Source organism: Lepisma saccharinum, chromosome 3, assembly GCF_977018435.1.
Source record: "Lepisma saccharinum chromosome 3, izLepSacc3.1, whole genome shotgun sequence".
Taxonomy (NCBI): domain Eukaryota; kingdom Metazoa; phylum Arthropoda; class Insecta; order Zygentoma; family Lepismatidae; genus Lepisma; species Lepisma saccharinum.
The window spans coordinates 137,590,392-137,610,435 of record NC_139231.1 but is presented as its reverse complement, the minus strand read 5'-3'; the positions used below and the strand labels follow the sequence as shown (position 1 = coordinate 137,610,435).

The 20,044-nt window shown below is 40.9% G+C and overlaps 1 protein-coding gene across 7 annotated transcripts in view; it reads right to left on the bottom strand.

The window, feature by feature from the left end:
* Positions 1–554: 554 nt before the first annotated feature.
* The window catches only part of Eip74EF (Ecdysone-induced protein E74), a 776,515-nt gene continuing 757,025 nt past the window's right edge, over positions 555–20,044 (bottom strand). For all 7 annotated transcript variants that reach the window (XM_083119484.1, XM_083119487.1, XM_083119488.1 and 4 more), the window contains 3 exons: positions 4,896–5,237; positions 3,866–4,058; positions 555–3,282 (listed from right to left, as the gene is read on the bottom strand). In XM_083119484.1, coding sequence (XP_082975610.1) covers positions 3,174–3,282; positions 3,866–4,058; positions 4,896–5,237 — 644 coding nt within the window. In that variant the 3' untranslated portion in view covers positions 555–3,173. The remainder of the gene's footprint in view (positions 3,283–3,865; positions 4,059–4,895; positions 5,238–20,044) is intronic.

Below are 20,044 nucleotides of genomic sequence, written 5' to 3'. Positions count from 1 at the left end.
ACACTACTTTGATTGTTGTCTTTCATGGCCAACAGATTGAGTGACTTACTTTATATTGCCCTCAGCTTCTATTTAGTCAGTCCATCAGTTCACCAAGATTTATCCTTAATAGTTCTCTTAGTTACCGAGATGTTGAATATCTCCTTATTTTAGTTTCCTGTTAGAACCTTAGAGCTCTCGATCAGTGGTTTCGTGATCCTGTTATCCAGCTTCGAATTCCATCTTGGGCATGGGTGATCTTTGTTTGTTTGTTTCAAGTCGACTTTATGCATAGAGAAGCTAATTGGGACTGAACCTACAGTTTAAAGTTTGATCTGAACCACTATGTGCCTGCACCGGGTATCAAACCCAGAACCCTATTGATTAAAAGGCACAACATTACAACTATACCATCAGGGAGGCCCCTCTTTGTTAGTGTGCTTCATCACTCATCCTCATCTTCATGATTACCCAAAAGTAAAATAAACCAAACCAATCAAAATGAATATTTACACTGATATTCTACTAAAAGAAAATCTACATAGGCAGGTAGTGACAAGAAAAATATATGCAAATAGATTTTGTGATAATATTTATTTCACATCATGTAAAAGTTCCATTTAAACTCCATAATTGAGTATAACATGTATATCATAGAACAATGTCTACAGTACATAAACAGGCTTTTTTTGTTGTTTTTGTTTTACTTAAATGCAACTATTTACAATGCACAATTGTGTAAGAAAATATCAGCAACATCTGATTTGTGTTTTAGTACAGATTCATTATTGTTACTTCTTTTTTTTTATATAATAGAAAGTATTCTCGTCTTCATTTTTCTTTTACAGTATGCTAACGTGTACCAAGTACACAATGTCCAAAAACCCGCAAAAACTCCTTCCTTCTCCACATCCCTGTGGCCCTTTAGACTACCCTGGACAGTTGGACCACGATTTTACTCGAGTGAAATCTACCCTACTGTAAACAAATTTGAGGCACTGCACAGAATATATTGTGTAATGAATAATTTCTTGTAGAAAATAATGTACTTTTTGCATTTTCTTGCATACATATAGGGCCTACATGTTTATGTAGCTAACACTTAAAGGTACATACATTCCTACGTAAAAACAGGCTCTTGAAGATTTTCATGTAGAACCTATATAATACCAATTAGCAAATCTTGAAAAATGGAATTATCTTAAACTTACTTAAGTCTTTTCTATATAAAGTGTTTAGAAGAGAAATACATAATGCCTCCTTGTATAAGACCCATGAAATTGTCTTTACAATACTTTCAATAGATGGCTCAATGTCTTTCACATGTCTCTTATCAAATTACATTTTAACTTTGTACACATTGATCAGTTTTTTTAATATTAATACGACTGTATAACTTTTGGGCCACAGAATACAGAATTGGACGTGTAGTATCAAGCACCAAGTTGTTGTTCTTTGTTCAAATTCTGAATACAAAGTTCAATTCCAAGTGAATTGATAAGACAAGGCTTCTTCACATCTTTTTACATGCAAGTGTTTCTTTGTCTCTACAGAAATATGTATGACTATACATCTCAAAAAGATCACAGAGATTAAGAATTCTTTTTTCTACCTTATTAGATTTACAATATCTTCTTAAAGACTTTGTTGATCACAAGAACAGCATTACCAAAAATCGTAGCATTAACAGTGACATGGACGTGCAAATGCTAAATTGAAACAGGAAATCACAGTCATTTTTTCATTAAAAAAAAAGAACATACATTTCTAGCACGAAATTATGCTACATGCATCAACATTTAATTCAAGGATTTAGGGAAAGAACAAATTATTATTCTTCATCAACGATAATATAGGTGTTTGTGTGTATGTATATCTATTTATATATATGTATATATACGCAACTGCTTTTCAACTACACGTCTAACAAAAATATCTCTCAGCTTGAAAAGTAATTTGCATTCCAATTAAATAATACCTCAAATCCTGACTTTATGAACAAAGATAAATCCAAACTCCTAATAAGAATATGTAATACAGTTAAGTACTTTCTCATTCACTACAGGTGCAACCAACTCCTAGTAGATCAAGGTTGTCAAAAGTATACTGAAAAATGATATGAGTTGTTCTAAAGAGAGAAGAAGAGAGAGAAACCCATCATAAAAAGTTACTGGTACTTAGGTTCTTTAAAAAAAAATCTGAAATCCAGAAACAAGTACCTAAGGAAATTATATGTTTTAAGTAAAAAGCACTGGTATCAGAATGATCTTATATCTATGATTGTCAAGTATCCTTCTTCATAAACCAACATTCCATTATATCCCCCTCTGTATTTTAACCCATACTCGGCACAACCGTTATGGCCTTTCTGTTTGTAGTACAGGAGACCTTACACCTAGAGCTGATCTTATAATAAAATAAATAAATTACAAGATTATATTCATTTAAAAGATTTGCATACAAATACATTTGATTACATGTATGAATTCTCCTTTTTCTGTTACTACGTAGTTGTCTACATTGGACCACTTGTTTTTTTTTGTTTTTTTAATTTAGTTGATCGGTTCCCTCCAGTTTTAATTCCGTGTTTACTCTCTTGATGCGCCTTCATAAGGACAAAACACTTCCTTTGTTTTTTTTGAATTTGCAAATATATATATCAGTTCCTGAGATCTTAACTTGAATTCACAAAATGTTTTCTTAAAAGCCCTGTCCGGGGATTTTTATATTTTTCAATAAAAAAATTAAACTTGTCAATATGTTAACTGGTGTTCAAGGCGTTTACAGAGGTTCGCCCCTCCCGGTAATTGCACAAGCCACTCACTTTGTACATATAGAAGAGTAGAGGGTGTGTCGGCTGCCCCTTCCATGCACCCTGCCCAAACACACACACACATCAAAAAATATGCCGCCACCATTGGTCATGTACTGGCCTCCAGTACTCATGCACCTTAGTACATTTTTTGAGTCCATGGACATGGTCGATTTTGAAAGTCAGAAGGCACGGCCACTAACTGATCTAACCTTTTAAAGGTTAAAGTTTCCTCTACAGTTTATCAGTCACTTGTACTGCTTTGCCATGCCTCCAAAATTACAGTTCTCTCTTACATCAAATTGTGAAAGAACATCAGTACGTCGATATGTACAGCCACAGAAAAAAAAAATATTTACATCAGGAGTGATGCGACGTCTCATCACGCTCCACTACAGTCTATCTCCACTATGTCCTTCGGCACATCGACAAACTGGTACACAAGTCGCTGACCATCTACTTTTGCCAAGATGCCTCTCTGGTAATAGTACCTGCAAGAAAAGACGTACAAAATTTACTTTCAAGTTTACAGTACGATTTCATTATTTGTGTTCAAACCAAATGCCGCGATTCTGGATACTTTACTATAGTTTAAAATTTAGACGATCTGTTATCAAATATAACCAAATCTTTTGAGTTTTAATCCTGATAAATAATGGCTATCTACTTTAACTAGCTTTGGTTAACTAATGGCTTTAACTAATGTTCCATAGATAATTACAATCTGTATACACCACCATAGGTTTTGCAATTCCAGAATTTTGTGAAACACTATTTCCAATAATAATTAATGCAACAATAAGAAATTTTATTGTTTATATAAAGTAAAGTATAATTTAAAAGTAGAAAGTAAATTCTGCTAAGGTCTCATAGTATTTGGGTCAACATACAAAATATTTTACACTCAAATATTATTAACTTTTGGTGGTGCAATTTTGAGTGTTTTTCTGTTTGAGGTAGTATTTATTAAAAAATATTTAGAGAACAATCCTGAGATAGTGAGAACATCTTTACTACTATTGAGTTCTAAAATCTTTTAAATCTATTATATTTTTATTAAATCTTGATAAGTACCTGAGAGCTCGTCCCATAGTTTCATAGTTCATGTCTGGTTTGTTTTTGTGTAGGCCCCACAGCCTGGAAACAGCTTTGGAATCAACAAGTTTAAAGATCCCCTTCTCCCTGTTGGTCCACTTGATGTAGCGAGGACAATACTCCCTATCTTGGAGAAGCTTGAGCAGGAATTCCCATAGGTAAGTTGTTGAACCTATAAGAGACAACAAAAACACAAATATTTAATACATTATATCATACTATAAATTACTTCTTGTGACTTCTATGTATATAAGGTGTATGGTGAATAGATAAATAAATAAGCACAATCAGCTGTTGGCTCATATACCTTACTACGGATTCAAACCTTGTTATGATACCTACTCCACCATGAGAGGGAAATGTTTTCCAACAATAAGTAACATTAATGAAAACTTTACATAATCATTATAGTTTAGCATGTGGAACTTTACTGAAAAAATGTATGCATGTAAAAATGTCAATTGGCATCACATATTCTTATTTTTACTTGCAAAATTGAACCATTTTGAATTTAAGGAATGAATGAATGGAAGTCCTGCTTCCTCACCTTCTCGATCAGCCAAAGGAGGCAGAAAAGTGACAAAATAACCTAATTCAATTCAAACAAGATTGCAAGAACGTTTAAAATTTTATAGTCAGTGGCTTGTCTGCCGGTTCATTATTTCTTCATAACGTTTGAAACACTAACCCTGATTCTACCTTTGAGTGTAAGGTGGAAATTGTATTACAAAGGCTGAGTAAAGCTTACTGCAGTATATTATGTCATACTCTTCATGTAAAGGAGATGTGAAGTCAACGTTAAAAATGAACAAATAAAACTGTTTCAAAAGCATTCAAAAAGTGCGAAATTTTTCACAAGAGCAATATTCAGTAATAATATACTTCTACAATGAAAGGCGTACATAAGTAAACTAGCTGAGAAAATGTTAAAATGTACTCATATTTAATTAAATCAAATTTAAATTAAAAAAAAAAGCGGTAAACGAAAACTATTGAAGACTCTGCTTACCTTCTCGGCTCTTCCTCTTGACGGTGCCACCTTCACCACTCTTGGGCTTTTTGATCTTCTTCTTAATTCTCGGCTGGAATCCAAGCTCGAACATGTAGAGGTCGTCTCCACAGCTGGACGTCGGACTGTTACTGGACGCTGCCTGAATGACCGACGTTGGGACTGCAGACCTCTGTGGATGCCCATGGCCCAGCAGAGAGGCTGTCGACGAGGATACGCCCAACGCTGGATGTGGATAGCCCTGTTGGTTCTGTGGACGTAGGGGTTGAGGATCGGGATAGCTGTGTTGGTGGTGCTGCTGCTGCTGTTGTACTACCATGTAACCACCATATCCATCGGGCACTGGAAGGAACGGAAAAGAAGTTTCAATCAATCTAGGAATGGAATAACAGTTTTTATGCTGTTTTTAATTCCTAAAAGCATAGAGCAGATGTCTCATTTATCTTGAAAGTTAATAGTATCGCATCACGAACTTACTTATTTCAGGCTTATCAATGCCACACATGCAATTGTGGGTTACAATATACGATGGACAACAACAGAAACTTATCAACCAAAACCATTTGAAAGCCGAACGAAACACAATAAGTTTAACACAAAAAAAAATGGTAAATTACGAAGTGATGCATTTAGTTCACAACCAGATTGTTCAATGTTTGAAATCACAGATTGCTGGAACAAACTAGATACAAGGTTCTTGAGTGATTAATTTATTTCATTGCACTTCGCTTTTCTGCCATTCTGGCTAATCCCAAAGATGGGGATTAAAACGGTAATATGACAATCTCAACTCACATAGACAAGATACAACACAAGACACGTGGAAGATAAGTTGACGATTTGGGTGCAAACGGGAACAGTGTTCTCGGTAGCATGCCTAGTATTTTGTAGATTCAAGTTGACTATAGCAATGTAGAAACCATCAGATTACTGTGTGTGTGAATTGGTATCATTTATTTATTTGACTTATTTTCTTGCGTGTTGGGATATCTACTTGTATACATAAAATTTACCTTATTTGAATATTATGCTCACGCAATAACAGAAAAGTGTATCAAAACAAACGTACTTCATTCGTTGAAGAAAACGTGTTTATGTATGTATGTGTCCAACAGGTTTAAAACAGCCTTGGGCATTTGCAACTGATCGGAATGTAGTCTATCTTGTAGTAACCGAAATGGCAAGTGTACCTCCAACTTACTGACTCAGCAAAAACAAAGTGAAGTCGCAGCATGACAACCGGATACCAATTACACATTTTTATGTGGAACTACTTTTTCCTTCTCTCGCTCGTTCACTATCTCGGGCTTTGTTACCGGAAACAGCAACTTCGCCTCACTGGCTGAGTGACTCACTCCACCATTTTCACAGTCGCGCACCCAGCTCGTCGGTGCATGTCGCACGGTTTCGAGAATTTTAGTTTTCATTTAGGCTAATGCACAACTGAAAGTCCTGGGCTAATTCGCTCCGTTGGTTAGGTTACATTGTGCATTGTTATGCCTACGTTAAGCAAAAAAGTAATGCTTTGCAACAACGTCAGCGTATACCAGAAAAAGTTGGCAAAGTTGTTGGAAGGAATATGCTTGTTCAAAGTAGAATTCGAACCACTCCATCAGGAATCGAACTCTACACTCCTTCATTACACGCCGATATCATTAGCCACTACACTATTGGAGGAGGCACTGGTGCCCAAATAGTTGTATTGCAGCGTAACTTCAGGAACAATTTTAGAGTGTGCAAAAATAAAAGTGATAAAAACAATTTCAGATTACGTACCAAGTGAAAGGTAAATGAGTAATACCTAATAATAATAGTGTCAAGACTGTAATTGTCCTGTGAAGCAAGACAAACATAACATTTTGTTTTTAGCAACATTTCGTATCACGCGGTTTTATACGATTTATAAACGAACACGGAACATTGGTAATGGTAAAATAGTTTTGTGTTGAGAAATTACAGTTATTAGCAACATTTCGATGCGCAAAAATTAGCGATTAGGAATCATGTGCGAATGTGCCCTTGTGCTCAATAATTGCATCCGCAATCTTGGAGTATGCATTTCTCAGACTTTGTGTGCATTGTCTTTCAAAAACCATAAAAGTGCCAGTTTCTCAAACATATCTATAATGCACTTCTCAGGCAATGACCACGATTCATTGTAGCACTGGTCTGTTTCAAGCGGAAGTATACAATCGACTTCATGGTGGTTTTACCATTCTCTTCCGATAGAACAATGCGCAGTTGTATAGAAAACGCACGAATACTGCCAGCCAGGAATCGTCCGTGACGAAACGGGCTTAACGTGTATGCAAAGAGCGTAGGTTGCCCAAGATTAACGAAAATATTCTTCAAGATTCTCGCGATAGGGCTATTTTTCTTGCGATTCAGGTGGCTCTGTCGGTTGTCATGTCGCTTGTTCCGGTGATTGACGATGGCTCAACAGGAAGCGGCCCGAGAGTCAACAACCGAACAGGTTCAGCCTTGAACCACCTCTCCGCCAATCACGGCTCGCCGGCGCGCGACCAAACATGCTGCGCTGCCAAGTCTAGGCAACCCCCTCCCTCCGACGCCCACCCGTCAACCGCAGACGCAGCGAGAGCGAGAAGAAAGATCCTCGCATCCACAAGATTGCCGACGAGAATCTTTCGCCGCGAGACCTGGCAACGTTGCTTAATTCATACACGGATGGTTTTTAGGCCTCGTTAGGAAGCGATAGAGGGGAGGGGGAGGGAATGCACGGTGTTGTTCTTTTCTTTTTCCCCGTCTGGGAGAAATAATTATCGTAGGAAGCGAAAGTTTTACAACCTCCCCCTGACTCTCGAATGCGACACGAAGGAAACAGGTTGATCTAATCTGCAAGCGAAAAGGGAAGGCAGAACGGAAAGGGATTCTAAATTCGAAACTCACTCAGGCGCAAAATATAACGGCCGCGATTTATTCGCTTACGTAAAAGAACTTCAGAATACACTTTACAACGGACATAGAATTCAACAGCGAAATAAAAGATTTCGCAATTTCCTCGTCCTGTTCTCGATTTAACTCGACTAGCCGCCAACAGATGGCAGGCAAATCTACATTGCACAAGCTGTACGGTTCTAGAAAATTGCGTGAGCTCTAGGTTTCTTTACCAGAATTAAAGGACGTCCGCTTAATTTATGCAAATAATTCTGGTATAAGCTAAGCAGTACGCACTGGAGAGGGGAAGAGTCCTCTCTGGTTTTAACTGGCTTGAATTAAGAGTTTGCTGGCAATTTCGACTTCGAAATCATACATTATAAGCTCCCCTGTGCTTTGCACCACGCCATGAAGGCTGAATGTGGGTGATGTGATCAGCATCACGCCCCTGGCTGCCTTTACCCTCGAGTTTTCTCCAGGTACCCACTTTATACGACGGTGGGAGGGCGCCGGAGCCGCTTGAAAAGATGCGGAAAAAATCCCGGTTATCCCTGCTGAGGATCGAATCCGGATCTCTCGCATGGTAGTCAGACGCCCTAACGACTGAGCTACCGCGGCCCATAAATTCCGTTAAAATCTGTTCGAATTGTTGCATTGGAATCTACCCATCGGTAAGGGAAATATTGTGACTGTTGTTTGCAAACAAACATGCTGTATACAGAAACGAAGTGCCACAACACTAAGTAACGCGAGTGTGCTGTTTGTTTAAGTTGCGTGCATGCAATTACGTCAAACGTAGCTATCTTTTCTAATCCTTCACCAGAAGCGCAAAGGCGGAACAAACAACGCTATCAGGCAGCAGACCATTATCTTCCCCTATCTCGTCGAAAAACCTCCTGAACTTATTTTGTGCTTTCGTATGACGGCTCCGGCCATTGTTAATGTACGCCAGCAATAAACGCTTCCTGTTACCAACCGATCCGTGACGAGCCGTGCTGTCTACGAAGAGGTTCAAGGCCAGCGGGATGGTGTCACTGATCTGCAGTGAGGCTCGCGGCAAGTCCAGCCCATTTCCGCTCCGCCCAGAGTTCTCCATTCTTGGCCCCCTCCACTCTTCCTCCAGAACCCGCAATAAAACTTTCCCCCCGCGTCTTCGTTCGACTCCCCGAGGCCACGTTCCTCTCCTTTCCCCCTTCCGAGGGACACCGCAATATAATGCACTGAATAAAGATGGCCGCTGGAACCACTTTCGCGCGAACCGACGGTGAGCATGCACAGCTACAAGAAAACGATTGGCAGGTACACACTTGTTAATGCGGAGAAAGGATGTTTGTAGAGAAAACGAAAGCAGCCACTTCCGCCGAAAACAAAACATTAATGTTTGCTCGGGGGTACAACGAATGGCCTCGATTCGAAACGGTTCACGTTTCCTTTCCTTCAGATATTTCCAGAAATGGGGGCAAACTTACGTGGCACGAGCATATCAATAATGCATTTTTGGCTTCAACCAATAAACCATCAACCTGCATTTGGGCATGTAAACAATACCGTTACGATCCTCTAACGTTAAACATTTGCTCAATATCCTGCTAATTACAGGAGATAATTGTGCCTTCTAATCATAACAGACCACCGCACATGTCGGGCTTCTGGCTTGAATATGGATTCACTAATCAACATGGTATTTTGTTTCGGGAAACAGGAGAACCATTAACGGCAGCCAGTGGCGGCGAGTAGGGGAGCGTGGGGGCAGTTTACCCTCACTTTTGACCTTGCACTATACTAAACCTAATCTACTAAGGAAATGCAAATGTCCTTGACCCCTTAGTTTTGGGATCCAATCGCCGCCACTGACGGCAGCGGTACCCCTTTCACCATCTACACGCTGCGATAGTCTTAAATATAAATATGTCATTTTCCCGGATTAAATATTTCGTTATACTATAAACGTATGCATTAGTTATTCTTTCGAGTGACAACCAGAGGTTCCTTCAAGGGCAGCAGGGATTACGGAAAACGCAAGCGAATGCAGTGGATAGGCTCTGATAGCAAGAAATATAATACGATACGACTCTCGCAATATTGTCCCACGCAATCCACTGGAAAGCAAACGGAAGTTGTCCAAATACCAGCGGGAAAAAAACAATGAAAATTAACGGGCGATCGAGTGAAAACGAGAGGCGACCAGTGGTACCACGTGACTTTTCCCGTCACGACGCAGGAACCAATAACAGCTGTCGCATTGCCTGCATCAAGGTCAAGCTTTTTCAACACGCACACTCTCATCTCGGTATTCCCCTTTGAGTGAGCTTTTTTCCGTTTCCTGGTCATTGGCATCGTTTCTTCTTCCTCGTCCCCACGAATCGAACTGCGTCTTTGTGAGAAAAGCTCGGCGAGAGAAGTTTTGCGCCCGTATGGTAATGAGGAGTACCTGCGGAAGGTGGAGAGGAAGGCTCTTCAATGCAGGAACTGCAGTCGCGAACAAAGGATCGAAGTTTGCAGCCGCCGCGAGAAGTGCAGTGGCTGTCACTTCCTCTTCCAAAAAGACCTTATCAGCTGTTCCGATTGCAGCTGGGTGCAAACGACAATGCGCCGCGGGCACAGGCCCCTTTCTGTCTTGGCCATCCGCTGTGGAATCTTCCGTTACTCCCTTTTAACACTTCACTGGCCTTCGAGTCGCAAATTTGATTGTGCAGGATTCGGTGACAATGGTGTTCCGTAACGGTGATTTTTCATCCGACTACGGAAAATACTTGTTCGAATATATCGTGTGTCTTATTTTTTTTTAAAAAAGGAACGGTAGATGCCTGAATACGTTGGCCGTTCTTTCTGTTCCATTGTTCTCATGTCATCAGACTATTCTGTAGGAGTTGCGACACCCTTTTAATTCCTTCTCTTACCTCAACGTCCCACTCGCGCTAAATAAGGAAAAATAATTCCAAGCAATTTATCTCTTTGCCAAGTTTTTATAACTTGATTCTTTCAAATTTAACTTTATTTTGACACGTGCCAATTCGTTGTGATAGATTTCAGAGGTTTTCTTTCCCATAGGGGCGGCGCCAAGAATGTAATTGCCAGATTTGGCGATAAAAACAATGTGCAAGTATAAATATAATGATTAATATGATCGAAACCTTAGAAGATTCGAACCCAAGGTATGTAGTTTCGGAGATCACTCCACTAACCTCTTGACCATAGAGGTGCGAACTTAAACGTTTAACACAGCTTCCATGCAACATTTGATTTTGTGATTTTTACTGCATTTGAACTTCGTATTCCTTGCTTGTATTACATAATAGCAATGTGAATATCAAAATTCATTTTTATTTGATGATGGGGCCAACCCTAATATTCGAAAGCCATCCAGTGACCCACCCACACGAGAAAGTCTTGCTGCGCCATTGCTCTACCACTGCGTTAACCAAACCACAATTTATAGAATTTCAACTGGAGATCTAAACTTTCAGGAGCATTAGGAGACAAATAAATGTCAAAATATTCTGCCCACAGAACAGAAGTCAATACAAAAAACACTGATGACCCACTGATCTTACGTTCAGAACCTGGGAAAAGGTTTGTTCTTATTTCATCAATTCACCACCATCACGATTAACCTAAAGAGCTAAGGCGCCAAAATCGGACTTATTTCTAATGTGTAGTTTGTTAATCATGTAAGTTTATACATGTTGAGAAGCCCCGAGCAATAAACTCTCCTCCCATGGGCAGTGCGGTTAGACGAAACGAAACTGGCCGGAACATCGAAAGCAATATGGCGAGTTTCGAATCGAAGGGAAAACGTAGAAATTCTCAAACGAGATCAAGAGGAAACGAGAGAGTGACAGAGGAGGGGAGAGAGGGAAGGCGACGAGAAAAAGCCAGTCTCGGTTTCACTGTCTTACTTGGCCGAAGTCGTGCTTGGCTGTGCAAGTGGGTTATCGTGCTACTTGTGAGCGAGCAGCCCTGAGCGCCTCTTGCCCAACCAGTTTGTCAGGAACGAAGAAGCTGCTTTTCCCTTGCACCGGCGATGGTTTCACATCACTGCATGCCCATACTAGCTCCTGCACGTTCATAATGCTATCGTTGTAATCGCTCAAACTGGAAGTTCCCATTCCAGAGGCTTTTCGAGCGTATTCCGTTGATTTGGAAACTACATACTTTAAAAGGATTTTACATTATATTGCGCCAAATGTAAATGCCAGATGCTCAGAAAAAAAAAACTATAGAAATTGTTGTCACGGAAAACTTTCATATTTCCAAAGTTTGTGTTGAATGTTCCACTATATTTCCATCTAATATTTTCTTTATAATTTAATTTGCTTTATTTTTACTTCGCTTTTTGTGCCACTTTTGGCTAATTTGCGAAGATGTGATGAAATTGATGAATGGACACTCCGAAACATCCATGCGCAGGCCAGGATTTGAACCCGCCACAATTGTGTGGCGAGATAGGGGCTTCAGTGAGGAAATGATAAGAGAAAAATAGTAACCAAGGGACCTCGGGTTCGACGCCCTGTAGAGGTATACTGCACAGTGGTTCGTATCCGACTTTTAACTGTATTCAGTTCCGATCACCCTAGCATAATGTAGACCTAGCTCATAGAAACGGAGTTTGGAAGCAACGTAGTAACCCACGACTTCTGTTATCTTGCTAAATTCAGAAAGTACCAATTTATTCAATACGAGTACAACAAAACTCGATTTCCTATAAGTAAGGAATGGCATTGTAACTGACGTTGTGTTTATACACATAAGATGGCGAGTGTATGTAGCGTATGTGTATATGGTTCAGTTGCAGTTTGTGCTGTGTGACTAGGTAACCCGTAAGTTATCTAATAAGAGTAATCTGTTACTGATAGTAGTAACTACTCCAACTCTTCTAAAAATATGCTCTTTTTTTTAGAAACAAAAGGAATATTTTTCTTAATTTTGGCTTCTGTGTAGTACGCAACCGAACGTGAGAGAATACTTACCACACTTATTTTCGTAACAAATGAATAAATGATCGAGGATAAATGCATGTGTAACTGATAAGGAAGGCTACTTATTATTTCTAATGCCAACCACGAGGAATCGAAGAATTAATTATCTGATAATGAATAATACGGTAGAAATATTCCATCTTCCATGGTTGTAATAAAACCAATTTACAATCCTAGGAGAAGGGTACAGAAAATGAAAAGCGACAGATATAAAGGTGGCGCTTGTGCATGGAAAGGAAGTGTGAGAATTCCTCCCCCCTCCTCCTCTTCCTCCCTAATCCAACCACCCCTGCAGTCAAACGATTCCCCCGACTGGCCTTGGACTGGTCAGTCACATCCACAAACCTCTTTGTTCTCCACCTGGCTGTAATTCGCCTCCCGGCCGCTACGTGGTGCTGCTGTACCCGGATGCAACGCGAAAACTCGAGAGAGAGGAAATGAGGCAGCCACAGACATGCGGCAGTGTTGCAATAGACACGCCCGCTGATGTTTCCAAACGGACTTCCAAAGTTCGGGTTTACATTTATTTTTTTTTTTACCGTCATAAAGTTATTTTTGCAAAAGTAACTCTTGAGGAAATAAAAGGAAATTTGTTTATATTGTTCATGCAATTATCGCGCTAGCACTGATTCGTAGCAGTTTTCCCATCATTTTATATTAATTTAATCAAAATATAGCGGGGGCATCACATTAGCAATTATGCGACAATTAGCACTTTCAGTCCGATTCATTTTTATAATTAAGGCTAGAAACGGTAGAGCGGTAGTTCAAACCGACCGTTTTTTGTTGAGGCAAGTTCAACACGAAGTTTTGCCTTACTATTTCGTCCAGTCAAAAGAAGCAACTTGCAGTTGCATAAGCAGATCACGTGGTTCCTTTCCCTGCCAATAGCTATACCCCGCGACAGGTTAAGTTTGCAGCAGGTTTTATGTATCAATCCACTCTAAAACTGCACTCAGCATCCCCGTGCCAGTCTCTCCTTAACCGCCAAGCTGTTCATATCACAGACAGTGAGAAAATCCTCAGTATTGAAGCGGAACTATTTTCTGCGCGCTCTTTTGGGTCTATATATGCGAAAAGTTGCTGCAAGGTTAACCTGTCGCGAGGTTTAGTTCCTCCAAGTCCGATAGTAAGTCACAAGTTCGGGAAACTGATGCAGCCACTAGAACATCTAGCCTACCTTGTCGGTTTATATACCTTAAAAATTATGCATACTAATCACTAATTTCGCACATTTTTCACATCCCATAAAAAGGGCCGACAAAAAGACGTGAGAGTTAAAAATAAAACAGAAATGGATCGTTACGAAATCTTTCCTCCGTTACCGAAAAACCTTCCATGCTGGGTTACGAAACATCCGTTGATCGAAACAAGGCATGCCGGGTATTTTCGAGAGCAGGCAATCTCCTGTCGATAGTGATCTCTCCATAGCGCACCATTCTTGACCTAAATTTCCCTACGTAGCAGCGAAAGTTGTCTGTTGTTCGTTCGGCGCTTGGGAACCGTACAACAAGCTTGGGTGCGTAATAAACGATGCTTCCCGCGTGTAACGAGCTGACAATGAGCCACGTTAACCAGCTTTGTAGACGAGGGGGGGATTCACGTATATTAAAATCTAGCACACACTAAAGACGCAATCATGTATAGTTCTAAAACAAAAATACTCGTTCCAACTTGCATTATGGGCGTTATATAAACAAGCTGCGAATAACTGTATCCACTGCCCATTGACAGATTACCCCCTCCCCTCCCGTTCAGTGGATCAGTACTGGCTGACGAAGGACAAGAAGCATCGACTGATAAGTTTTAGCCGAAACAGCGGGAGTATTTCCCATTATTTCCTGTTTTGATCAATGTTTCGGATTGAAGATCAACATAAAAGCCGAGTAGGCAAAACATTATGCAAGAAAAGCAGTTGATGTAACCAGCAAATAACAAACATATGATTAAATAACACTTTACTTGCCCAATCAATACTGTACCAGATAGGAAATTTGTGTGTAGGTTCGCAAATAGTTCTCGTTGTTATTATTATTGACATCGAAATGGAACAAATTTAGTTTTTTCGTTGGGAATACGGTACTCGCACATTAAAATCATTTATCAGCAAGCCGTCTCTTCGGTGGCCAAGCGCGCTGAGTGTTCGAATGTGCCGATCTCGCCACCGAAGGTTCAGGGTTCGAGTCCTGACCTGTATCCTCATCCTCGCGATTAGCCACTATAAGAGATAGGAAAGCGATGTAAAATCAGTGTTGCCACAACCAGAAGGTATAATTTCCCTTTTAAATGTGCAAAATTTCCCTTTTTCGTTCAATTTTTTCCCCTTCATGTACACCCAACGGGGAAAGAAACAGGAGGCGAATTGCCTACCACCATCTTCATTCGGTATGAATTCCACAATGTGATGACAATGAATTGAAATAAAGACAACAATGTCTGCTTCGACCCAACATAGTTTCATTCCTTAAAACAACACAGGATGTAGAATAAAAAAGTAGTGAAAATAGCGGTGGACAATTTGCCTACCATTATCTTTGCCGTGGACTGTACATTTCCTGTTCCGAAAAAGTGGCACATACTTTCACTGTCCCACCTTACAAAATGTGCAAAAAATTCAAGTAGTAGAATTATGTTATTTCCACTAAAAATGAAAAATTTACGAAATGTTAACATTGTACTCACTGAATTATGACAGCAATAATTTTAAAAGTTAATGTGACAATGATTTCCCAAGACCCAACATGAAAATATTTTAAATTTTTGGCTTACATTACACGAACAACAAACGAAAATTTGTTTCACACTCCATTCACCTTGACTTCCATCCCTTTCTCAACGTCTTTAGTCATGTAACCGGTTGGTATCGGCGATGAGACACGCTGCGGGTTCACTCGTCACCCAAAAGCAGCTTGGCCGTCACAGGTGTGATTGTACACCCTTGCCCACACTTTATAGAAATTAACAGTAGAAGTACGCTACTTTATCTGAACAGGAGTGTATCACGGATTAGTTTCATTTTACATAACTGTACAGTTAATAGTTTTGCTATGCAGGGGAAGTAATGGATGCAATTCAATTACAATCAATCCCGCAAGAAGTCCAATCCCAGAGGAAGTTAGCGTGTGCACGTTGAACCGGAAAACAATTGACAGCACACATTCGATGGTGTGGGAGGGGGGGAGAGAGAAAGGAAGCTCCGATTGGGCAATGGAAAATCGGTGGAGGTGCACAGGGCTCAGTGGGCAGATGAGCTTTGCGAGACACTTGTTTGTCTGGTGGTGATAGAAACGCACGCGCCCACGCTCCACCAGTGGTGCCATCTGTCAACGTTGGAAACATGCTGCGAGGTGCAGGGAAAGAGCGCCAGTTTCTTTTGAAATATTTTGTATGCGTGAAAAATCATTAGAAATGCCTACTGGAGACGCTACCTTTAATAAAATAGCATTTACATTATAATTTCAATAACAGTACAACAGTAACGATGCGGCAATAATCTGCATGCCTTATTGTAACGTGTGTTTACGCAACCGTAACACCAGTTTGAATAGTTAAGAGCTTTAAACATTGTAATTTTCTTGTTTTGTGTAACTTTTCTACCACTTTTCGCTAGTTGTGACGATAAGAAGCATCATTAGATAAAATTTGCGAAGGGACTAAAACAAATCACGTCAGGACTCGAACCCGAAACCTTGGATACCTTAAGTTGGCCACTGAGGCAGCAGAACCTCGAACACTACTTTAGCTCCATATTGCATAACTGTGATAAGATTTCGGGGGGATATTCTTCAAACCTAGTCCTAGAAATGCACTTCATAACATAAAGAAGATTTACATCAGGCGATCGGTTATAATGACAGCACTATTTCGTGCCAATTGTCTAGGGTTACGGTAAAAATAGTATCTTACGTAACAACAGGAAAATATATCTTGCGGACTTTGAGAAGCGAAGACTGACTGCCTCGTCAGCACGAATAACGCCGCAACTCCCGTGGCGAGCAGAAGTTTATTTTTGATAAATAACGATAAATTCGCAACGCAGTAAACGGGAAAGTTACCAAACATCAGTAACAGCACCGTACGCTTAGCACCACTGCCACGGAAGCCGCGATCACGTGGATTGTTCCGCAACGCCTGTCGAGGGACGGACCGTGACGAACAACGCCAAAAGCTGATCCGCGATGAGTCTGGCAAGTCTTTGCCTTCCTGGCCTGGTTCAACGACACAGTGACTTTCGAAGCTCGCTGAAGGTCAAGCCCAAGCGACGACAAGTGTCGCTGCGCAGTCCGCGGCGCGCCGATGCTTCCCTTTACAGTGTTGCGAACTTCCTCATTATTTCGCCGCAATAACGCAAATGGAAGTCGAACCCGGACAGGCTGCATTTCGCAGTCTATTCCAGCACAAAAAGTCCAGATACAGCAACTTCCTAGCCACCAGGAAACGCTATGCGAATTTATTTGTGGGTAAATTGCTTTCAGCAGTATTTACGGAAACAAAACGGAAGTTGGCTGGTGGTTTTTCATCAGGCATAAATGGGAATGCACAAAAACCTCCCACGGTTTATTGCTTCACAAAGGAAAATGCATATAATTTCAAGCATCTTTCTCTATCACGTTTATAACAACGAACGATTGATTTTGTTTATTTTACTTCGCTTTTCTGCCCCTTTTGGCTGATCGCGAAGATGAGGATGACTGATGATATGATGAAATTGCCTCTCGCAAAAAACATCCATGCGCGCTGTGCTAAACACTCCGCCAATGTGAACGCATTCCTGGCATGGGTTTCAAACCAAATAACTCACGGTTTACTCTTATCAAGCAGCATTTATATATTTTTATCCCAAGTTTTAAAATACACCTTTACTTTGGTTACGACTTAAAAACAAACGTTGCTTCTTGTTTGAATTTTAAAGAAATCTTCTAGAGCACAGGAGCATTCTGCACACGCGCGCGCATATAGTATATAATATAAATATATGCCATGTAAAAACACACACTGTTATTTAAAAAAAAACACCAACTTTACTTCGTTTCTTGTTTATCGCTTCAAGTACATGCTTCCCCTCCCCAACCACAATTCCCTCCCCTCCCCCTCATCGAAATTGCTCCTCCCTCCCTCCTACGTATAACAGCTTCGCTATTTCCTCCATGAAGACCTTGAATCGGGCGCTTAACCCCACCGGCTGCCGGTAAGTTGAGAGAACGCACGCCCCGCACTCGACATCAAGTTGTGCGTCAGCAAAACGGCTGTTACTTCCTGCGCGCGCCCCCCCGCATCGATGCCGCTCTCCTCAGCCTCTTGTGGCCTTGAAATGTTCTCGGGCCAGTGGACTGAAAACACGTTAACCGAAGGTGTACGTTTTAACAACGAGAAGGGGAGAGGAGAGAATCGAAACAGTTAATTTTCTTGGCAGCACGCTCTCTTTGCTGCAATGCACAGGTTCCTTCCATAATGACGGGATTTCACCAAAAAGCTCTCCCCACTTCCGGTCTCCCGTTCGCCGCCTAACTTGACCCACTTCGCGTTCCTCGCCCGCTATTTCCTTTCAGCAACATGAGGAACAGGTGAAATCATTTTCTGAGCTACATTGCTCGTTCGCAAATGAGGCGATAATGAGTTTTAAACTATTGGCTGCGCTTTCAAAAGAGCCAGCCAATTTTCTCGCGGCTGCGATACATGCTCAACCTTAAATGTTCAACCCAGGCCGCATGCGTGTAATACACAATCGAGTATGCCGATAGCATAAAACCTCTTTTTATGGAATTTGTACTGCCTTGCTTTAATCACGTATAACAAATGAGCATAAGGTACTTGGAATGTACTGTTCCAAACCTACGTAAAGCCTATTTTTCTTATCCAACTCGAGGGCCTTCTCAATAACTGTCGTGTCGCCTTGAACTCAAGGGATCCCGGGTTCGATTCCCGGTGGAGGCATCTCACTTTAGAAATTGGAGGTCCAATCCCGATTAGCCTTTCTGTGCTTAAAGTGGAATTGAAAGAAAAAGTCAAAACCCAGCAACTGTCGCCTTGTAATCAAAGGGGACGCCTATCTGAACATAAGGTGGGTTTATTTGAACTTTTGATTATCCAGCACGAAAACAGCAAGTCCTGTAACGAAACACTTTCGTTGCATGACACTTTTTTTCTTTTTATATATTTAGTTATTTTTCATAGTTGTCTCCCTTCTACGTTAATCGCGACAAAGAGGTTGAATGAAAAATGGACTGGGATCTACAAGATGCAGCTTGCATTTAAAAACTGAACCAGGTGCTGAGTGACATAATAAAAGCTGCAATATTTGGTGAACCCAGTAACATATTGACAGAGAACGTTGTTCCCACGGCATGTCAAAAATGAATTCCCCAGGACAGAAAGGGTTTAGAACTGGGCATCCAAAACAGCGTGACACCAGCGCCACACAGCGTCAATGCCGAGAAGTCTCCAGCGCTACCCTCTTGTCGAATTCTTGAGAAAGACAAAGAAGGGGGGAGGATGCGTGTTGCTCTCGCCCAGTGAGCTTCGTTGGGGCGCAACAGGTGAAGACCCAAACACGAGAATCCATTCGCTTTATTGTTAAGGCTGACCCAAATTTAGATCTGTACTCCTGATAAAGTGTGCAACGTGGAGAAAAGAACAAGCACCTAGGAGGAAACGCAGGTAAACAAACTGTTGAAAGTGAAAACTGGGCGAGGGGGCGTGGGAAAGTGACCCCAACGCGAACCCTTCCTGAGGAGTTCGTTTCTAAATATAGCCGCATTGGAGCGAAAATATTCTTCTATTGGTTGGCGTCCTTTCTTCGGGGGGCCGGGCGAACAATGTTCAGTTCCACGAAAATACGGACGTAAGAAAAACAACCCCTTCGCTCTGGGAAAAACTGAACTGCAGGACAACTTTGTGGCGAAAAATAAGCAATGAGGGTCATTTACGTGCAACTATGTATGGACAGAAGCCTGGTAGACTCAAAAAGGAAGGAAAACTCCGGAAACACAGTTGATCGACCTGGTCATTGTTCTGATTAAGGCTAAGAAAAGAGGCCTTGGCTCCTGCACAGTTCATTTTCTTGGGCCATAAAGGAACTCCTCCCTTGCCGATTAGCCGTAATTAAGACTTTCGAAAGTAAACGCCAACACAGGAAACTCCACTCTTGAACTCGGACATTGCTACGTGGATTATGGGTGCTGCATACTTTCCACCTTGACAACTTGACAACTAAAACAATCGAATTGACTCCGCACATTCTACACCACGGTAATCTTTGACTGCCACTGAACTGAC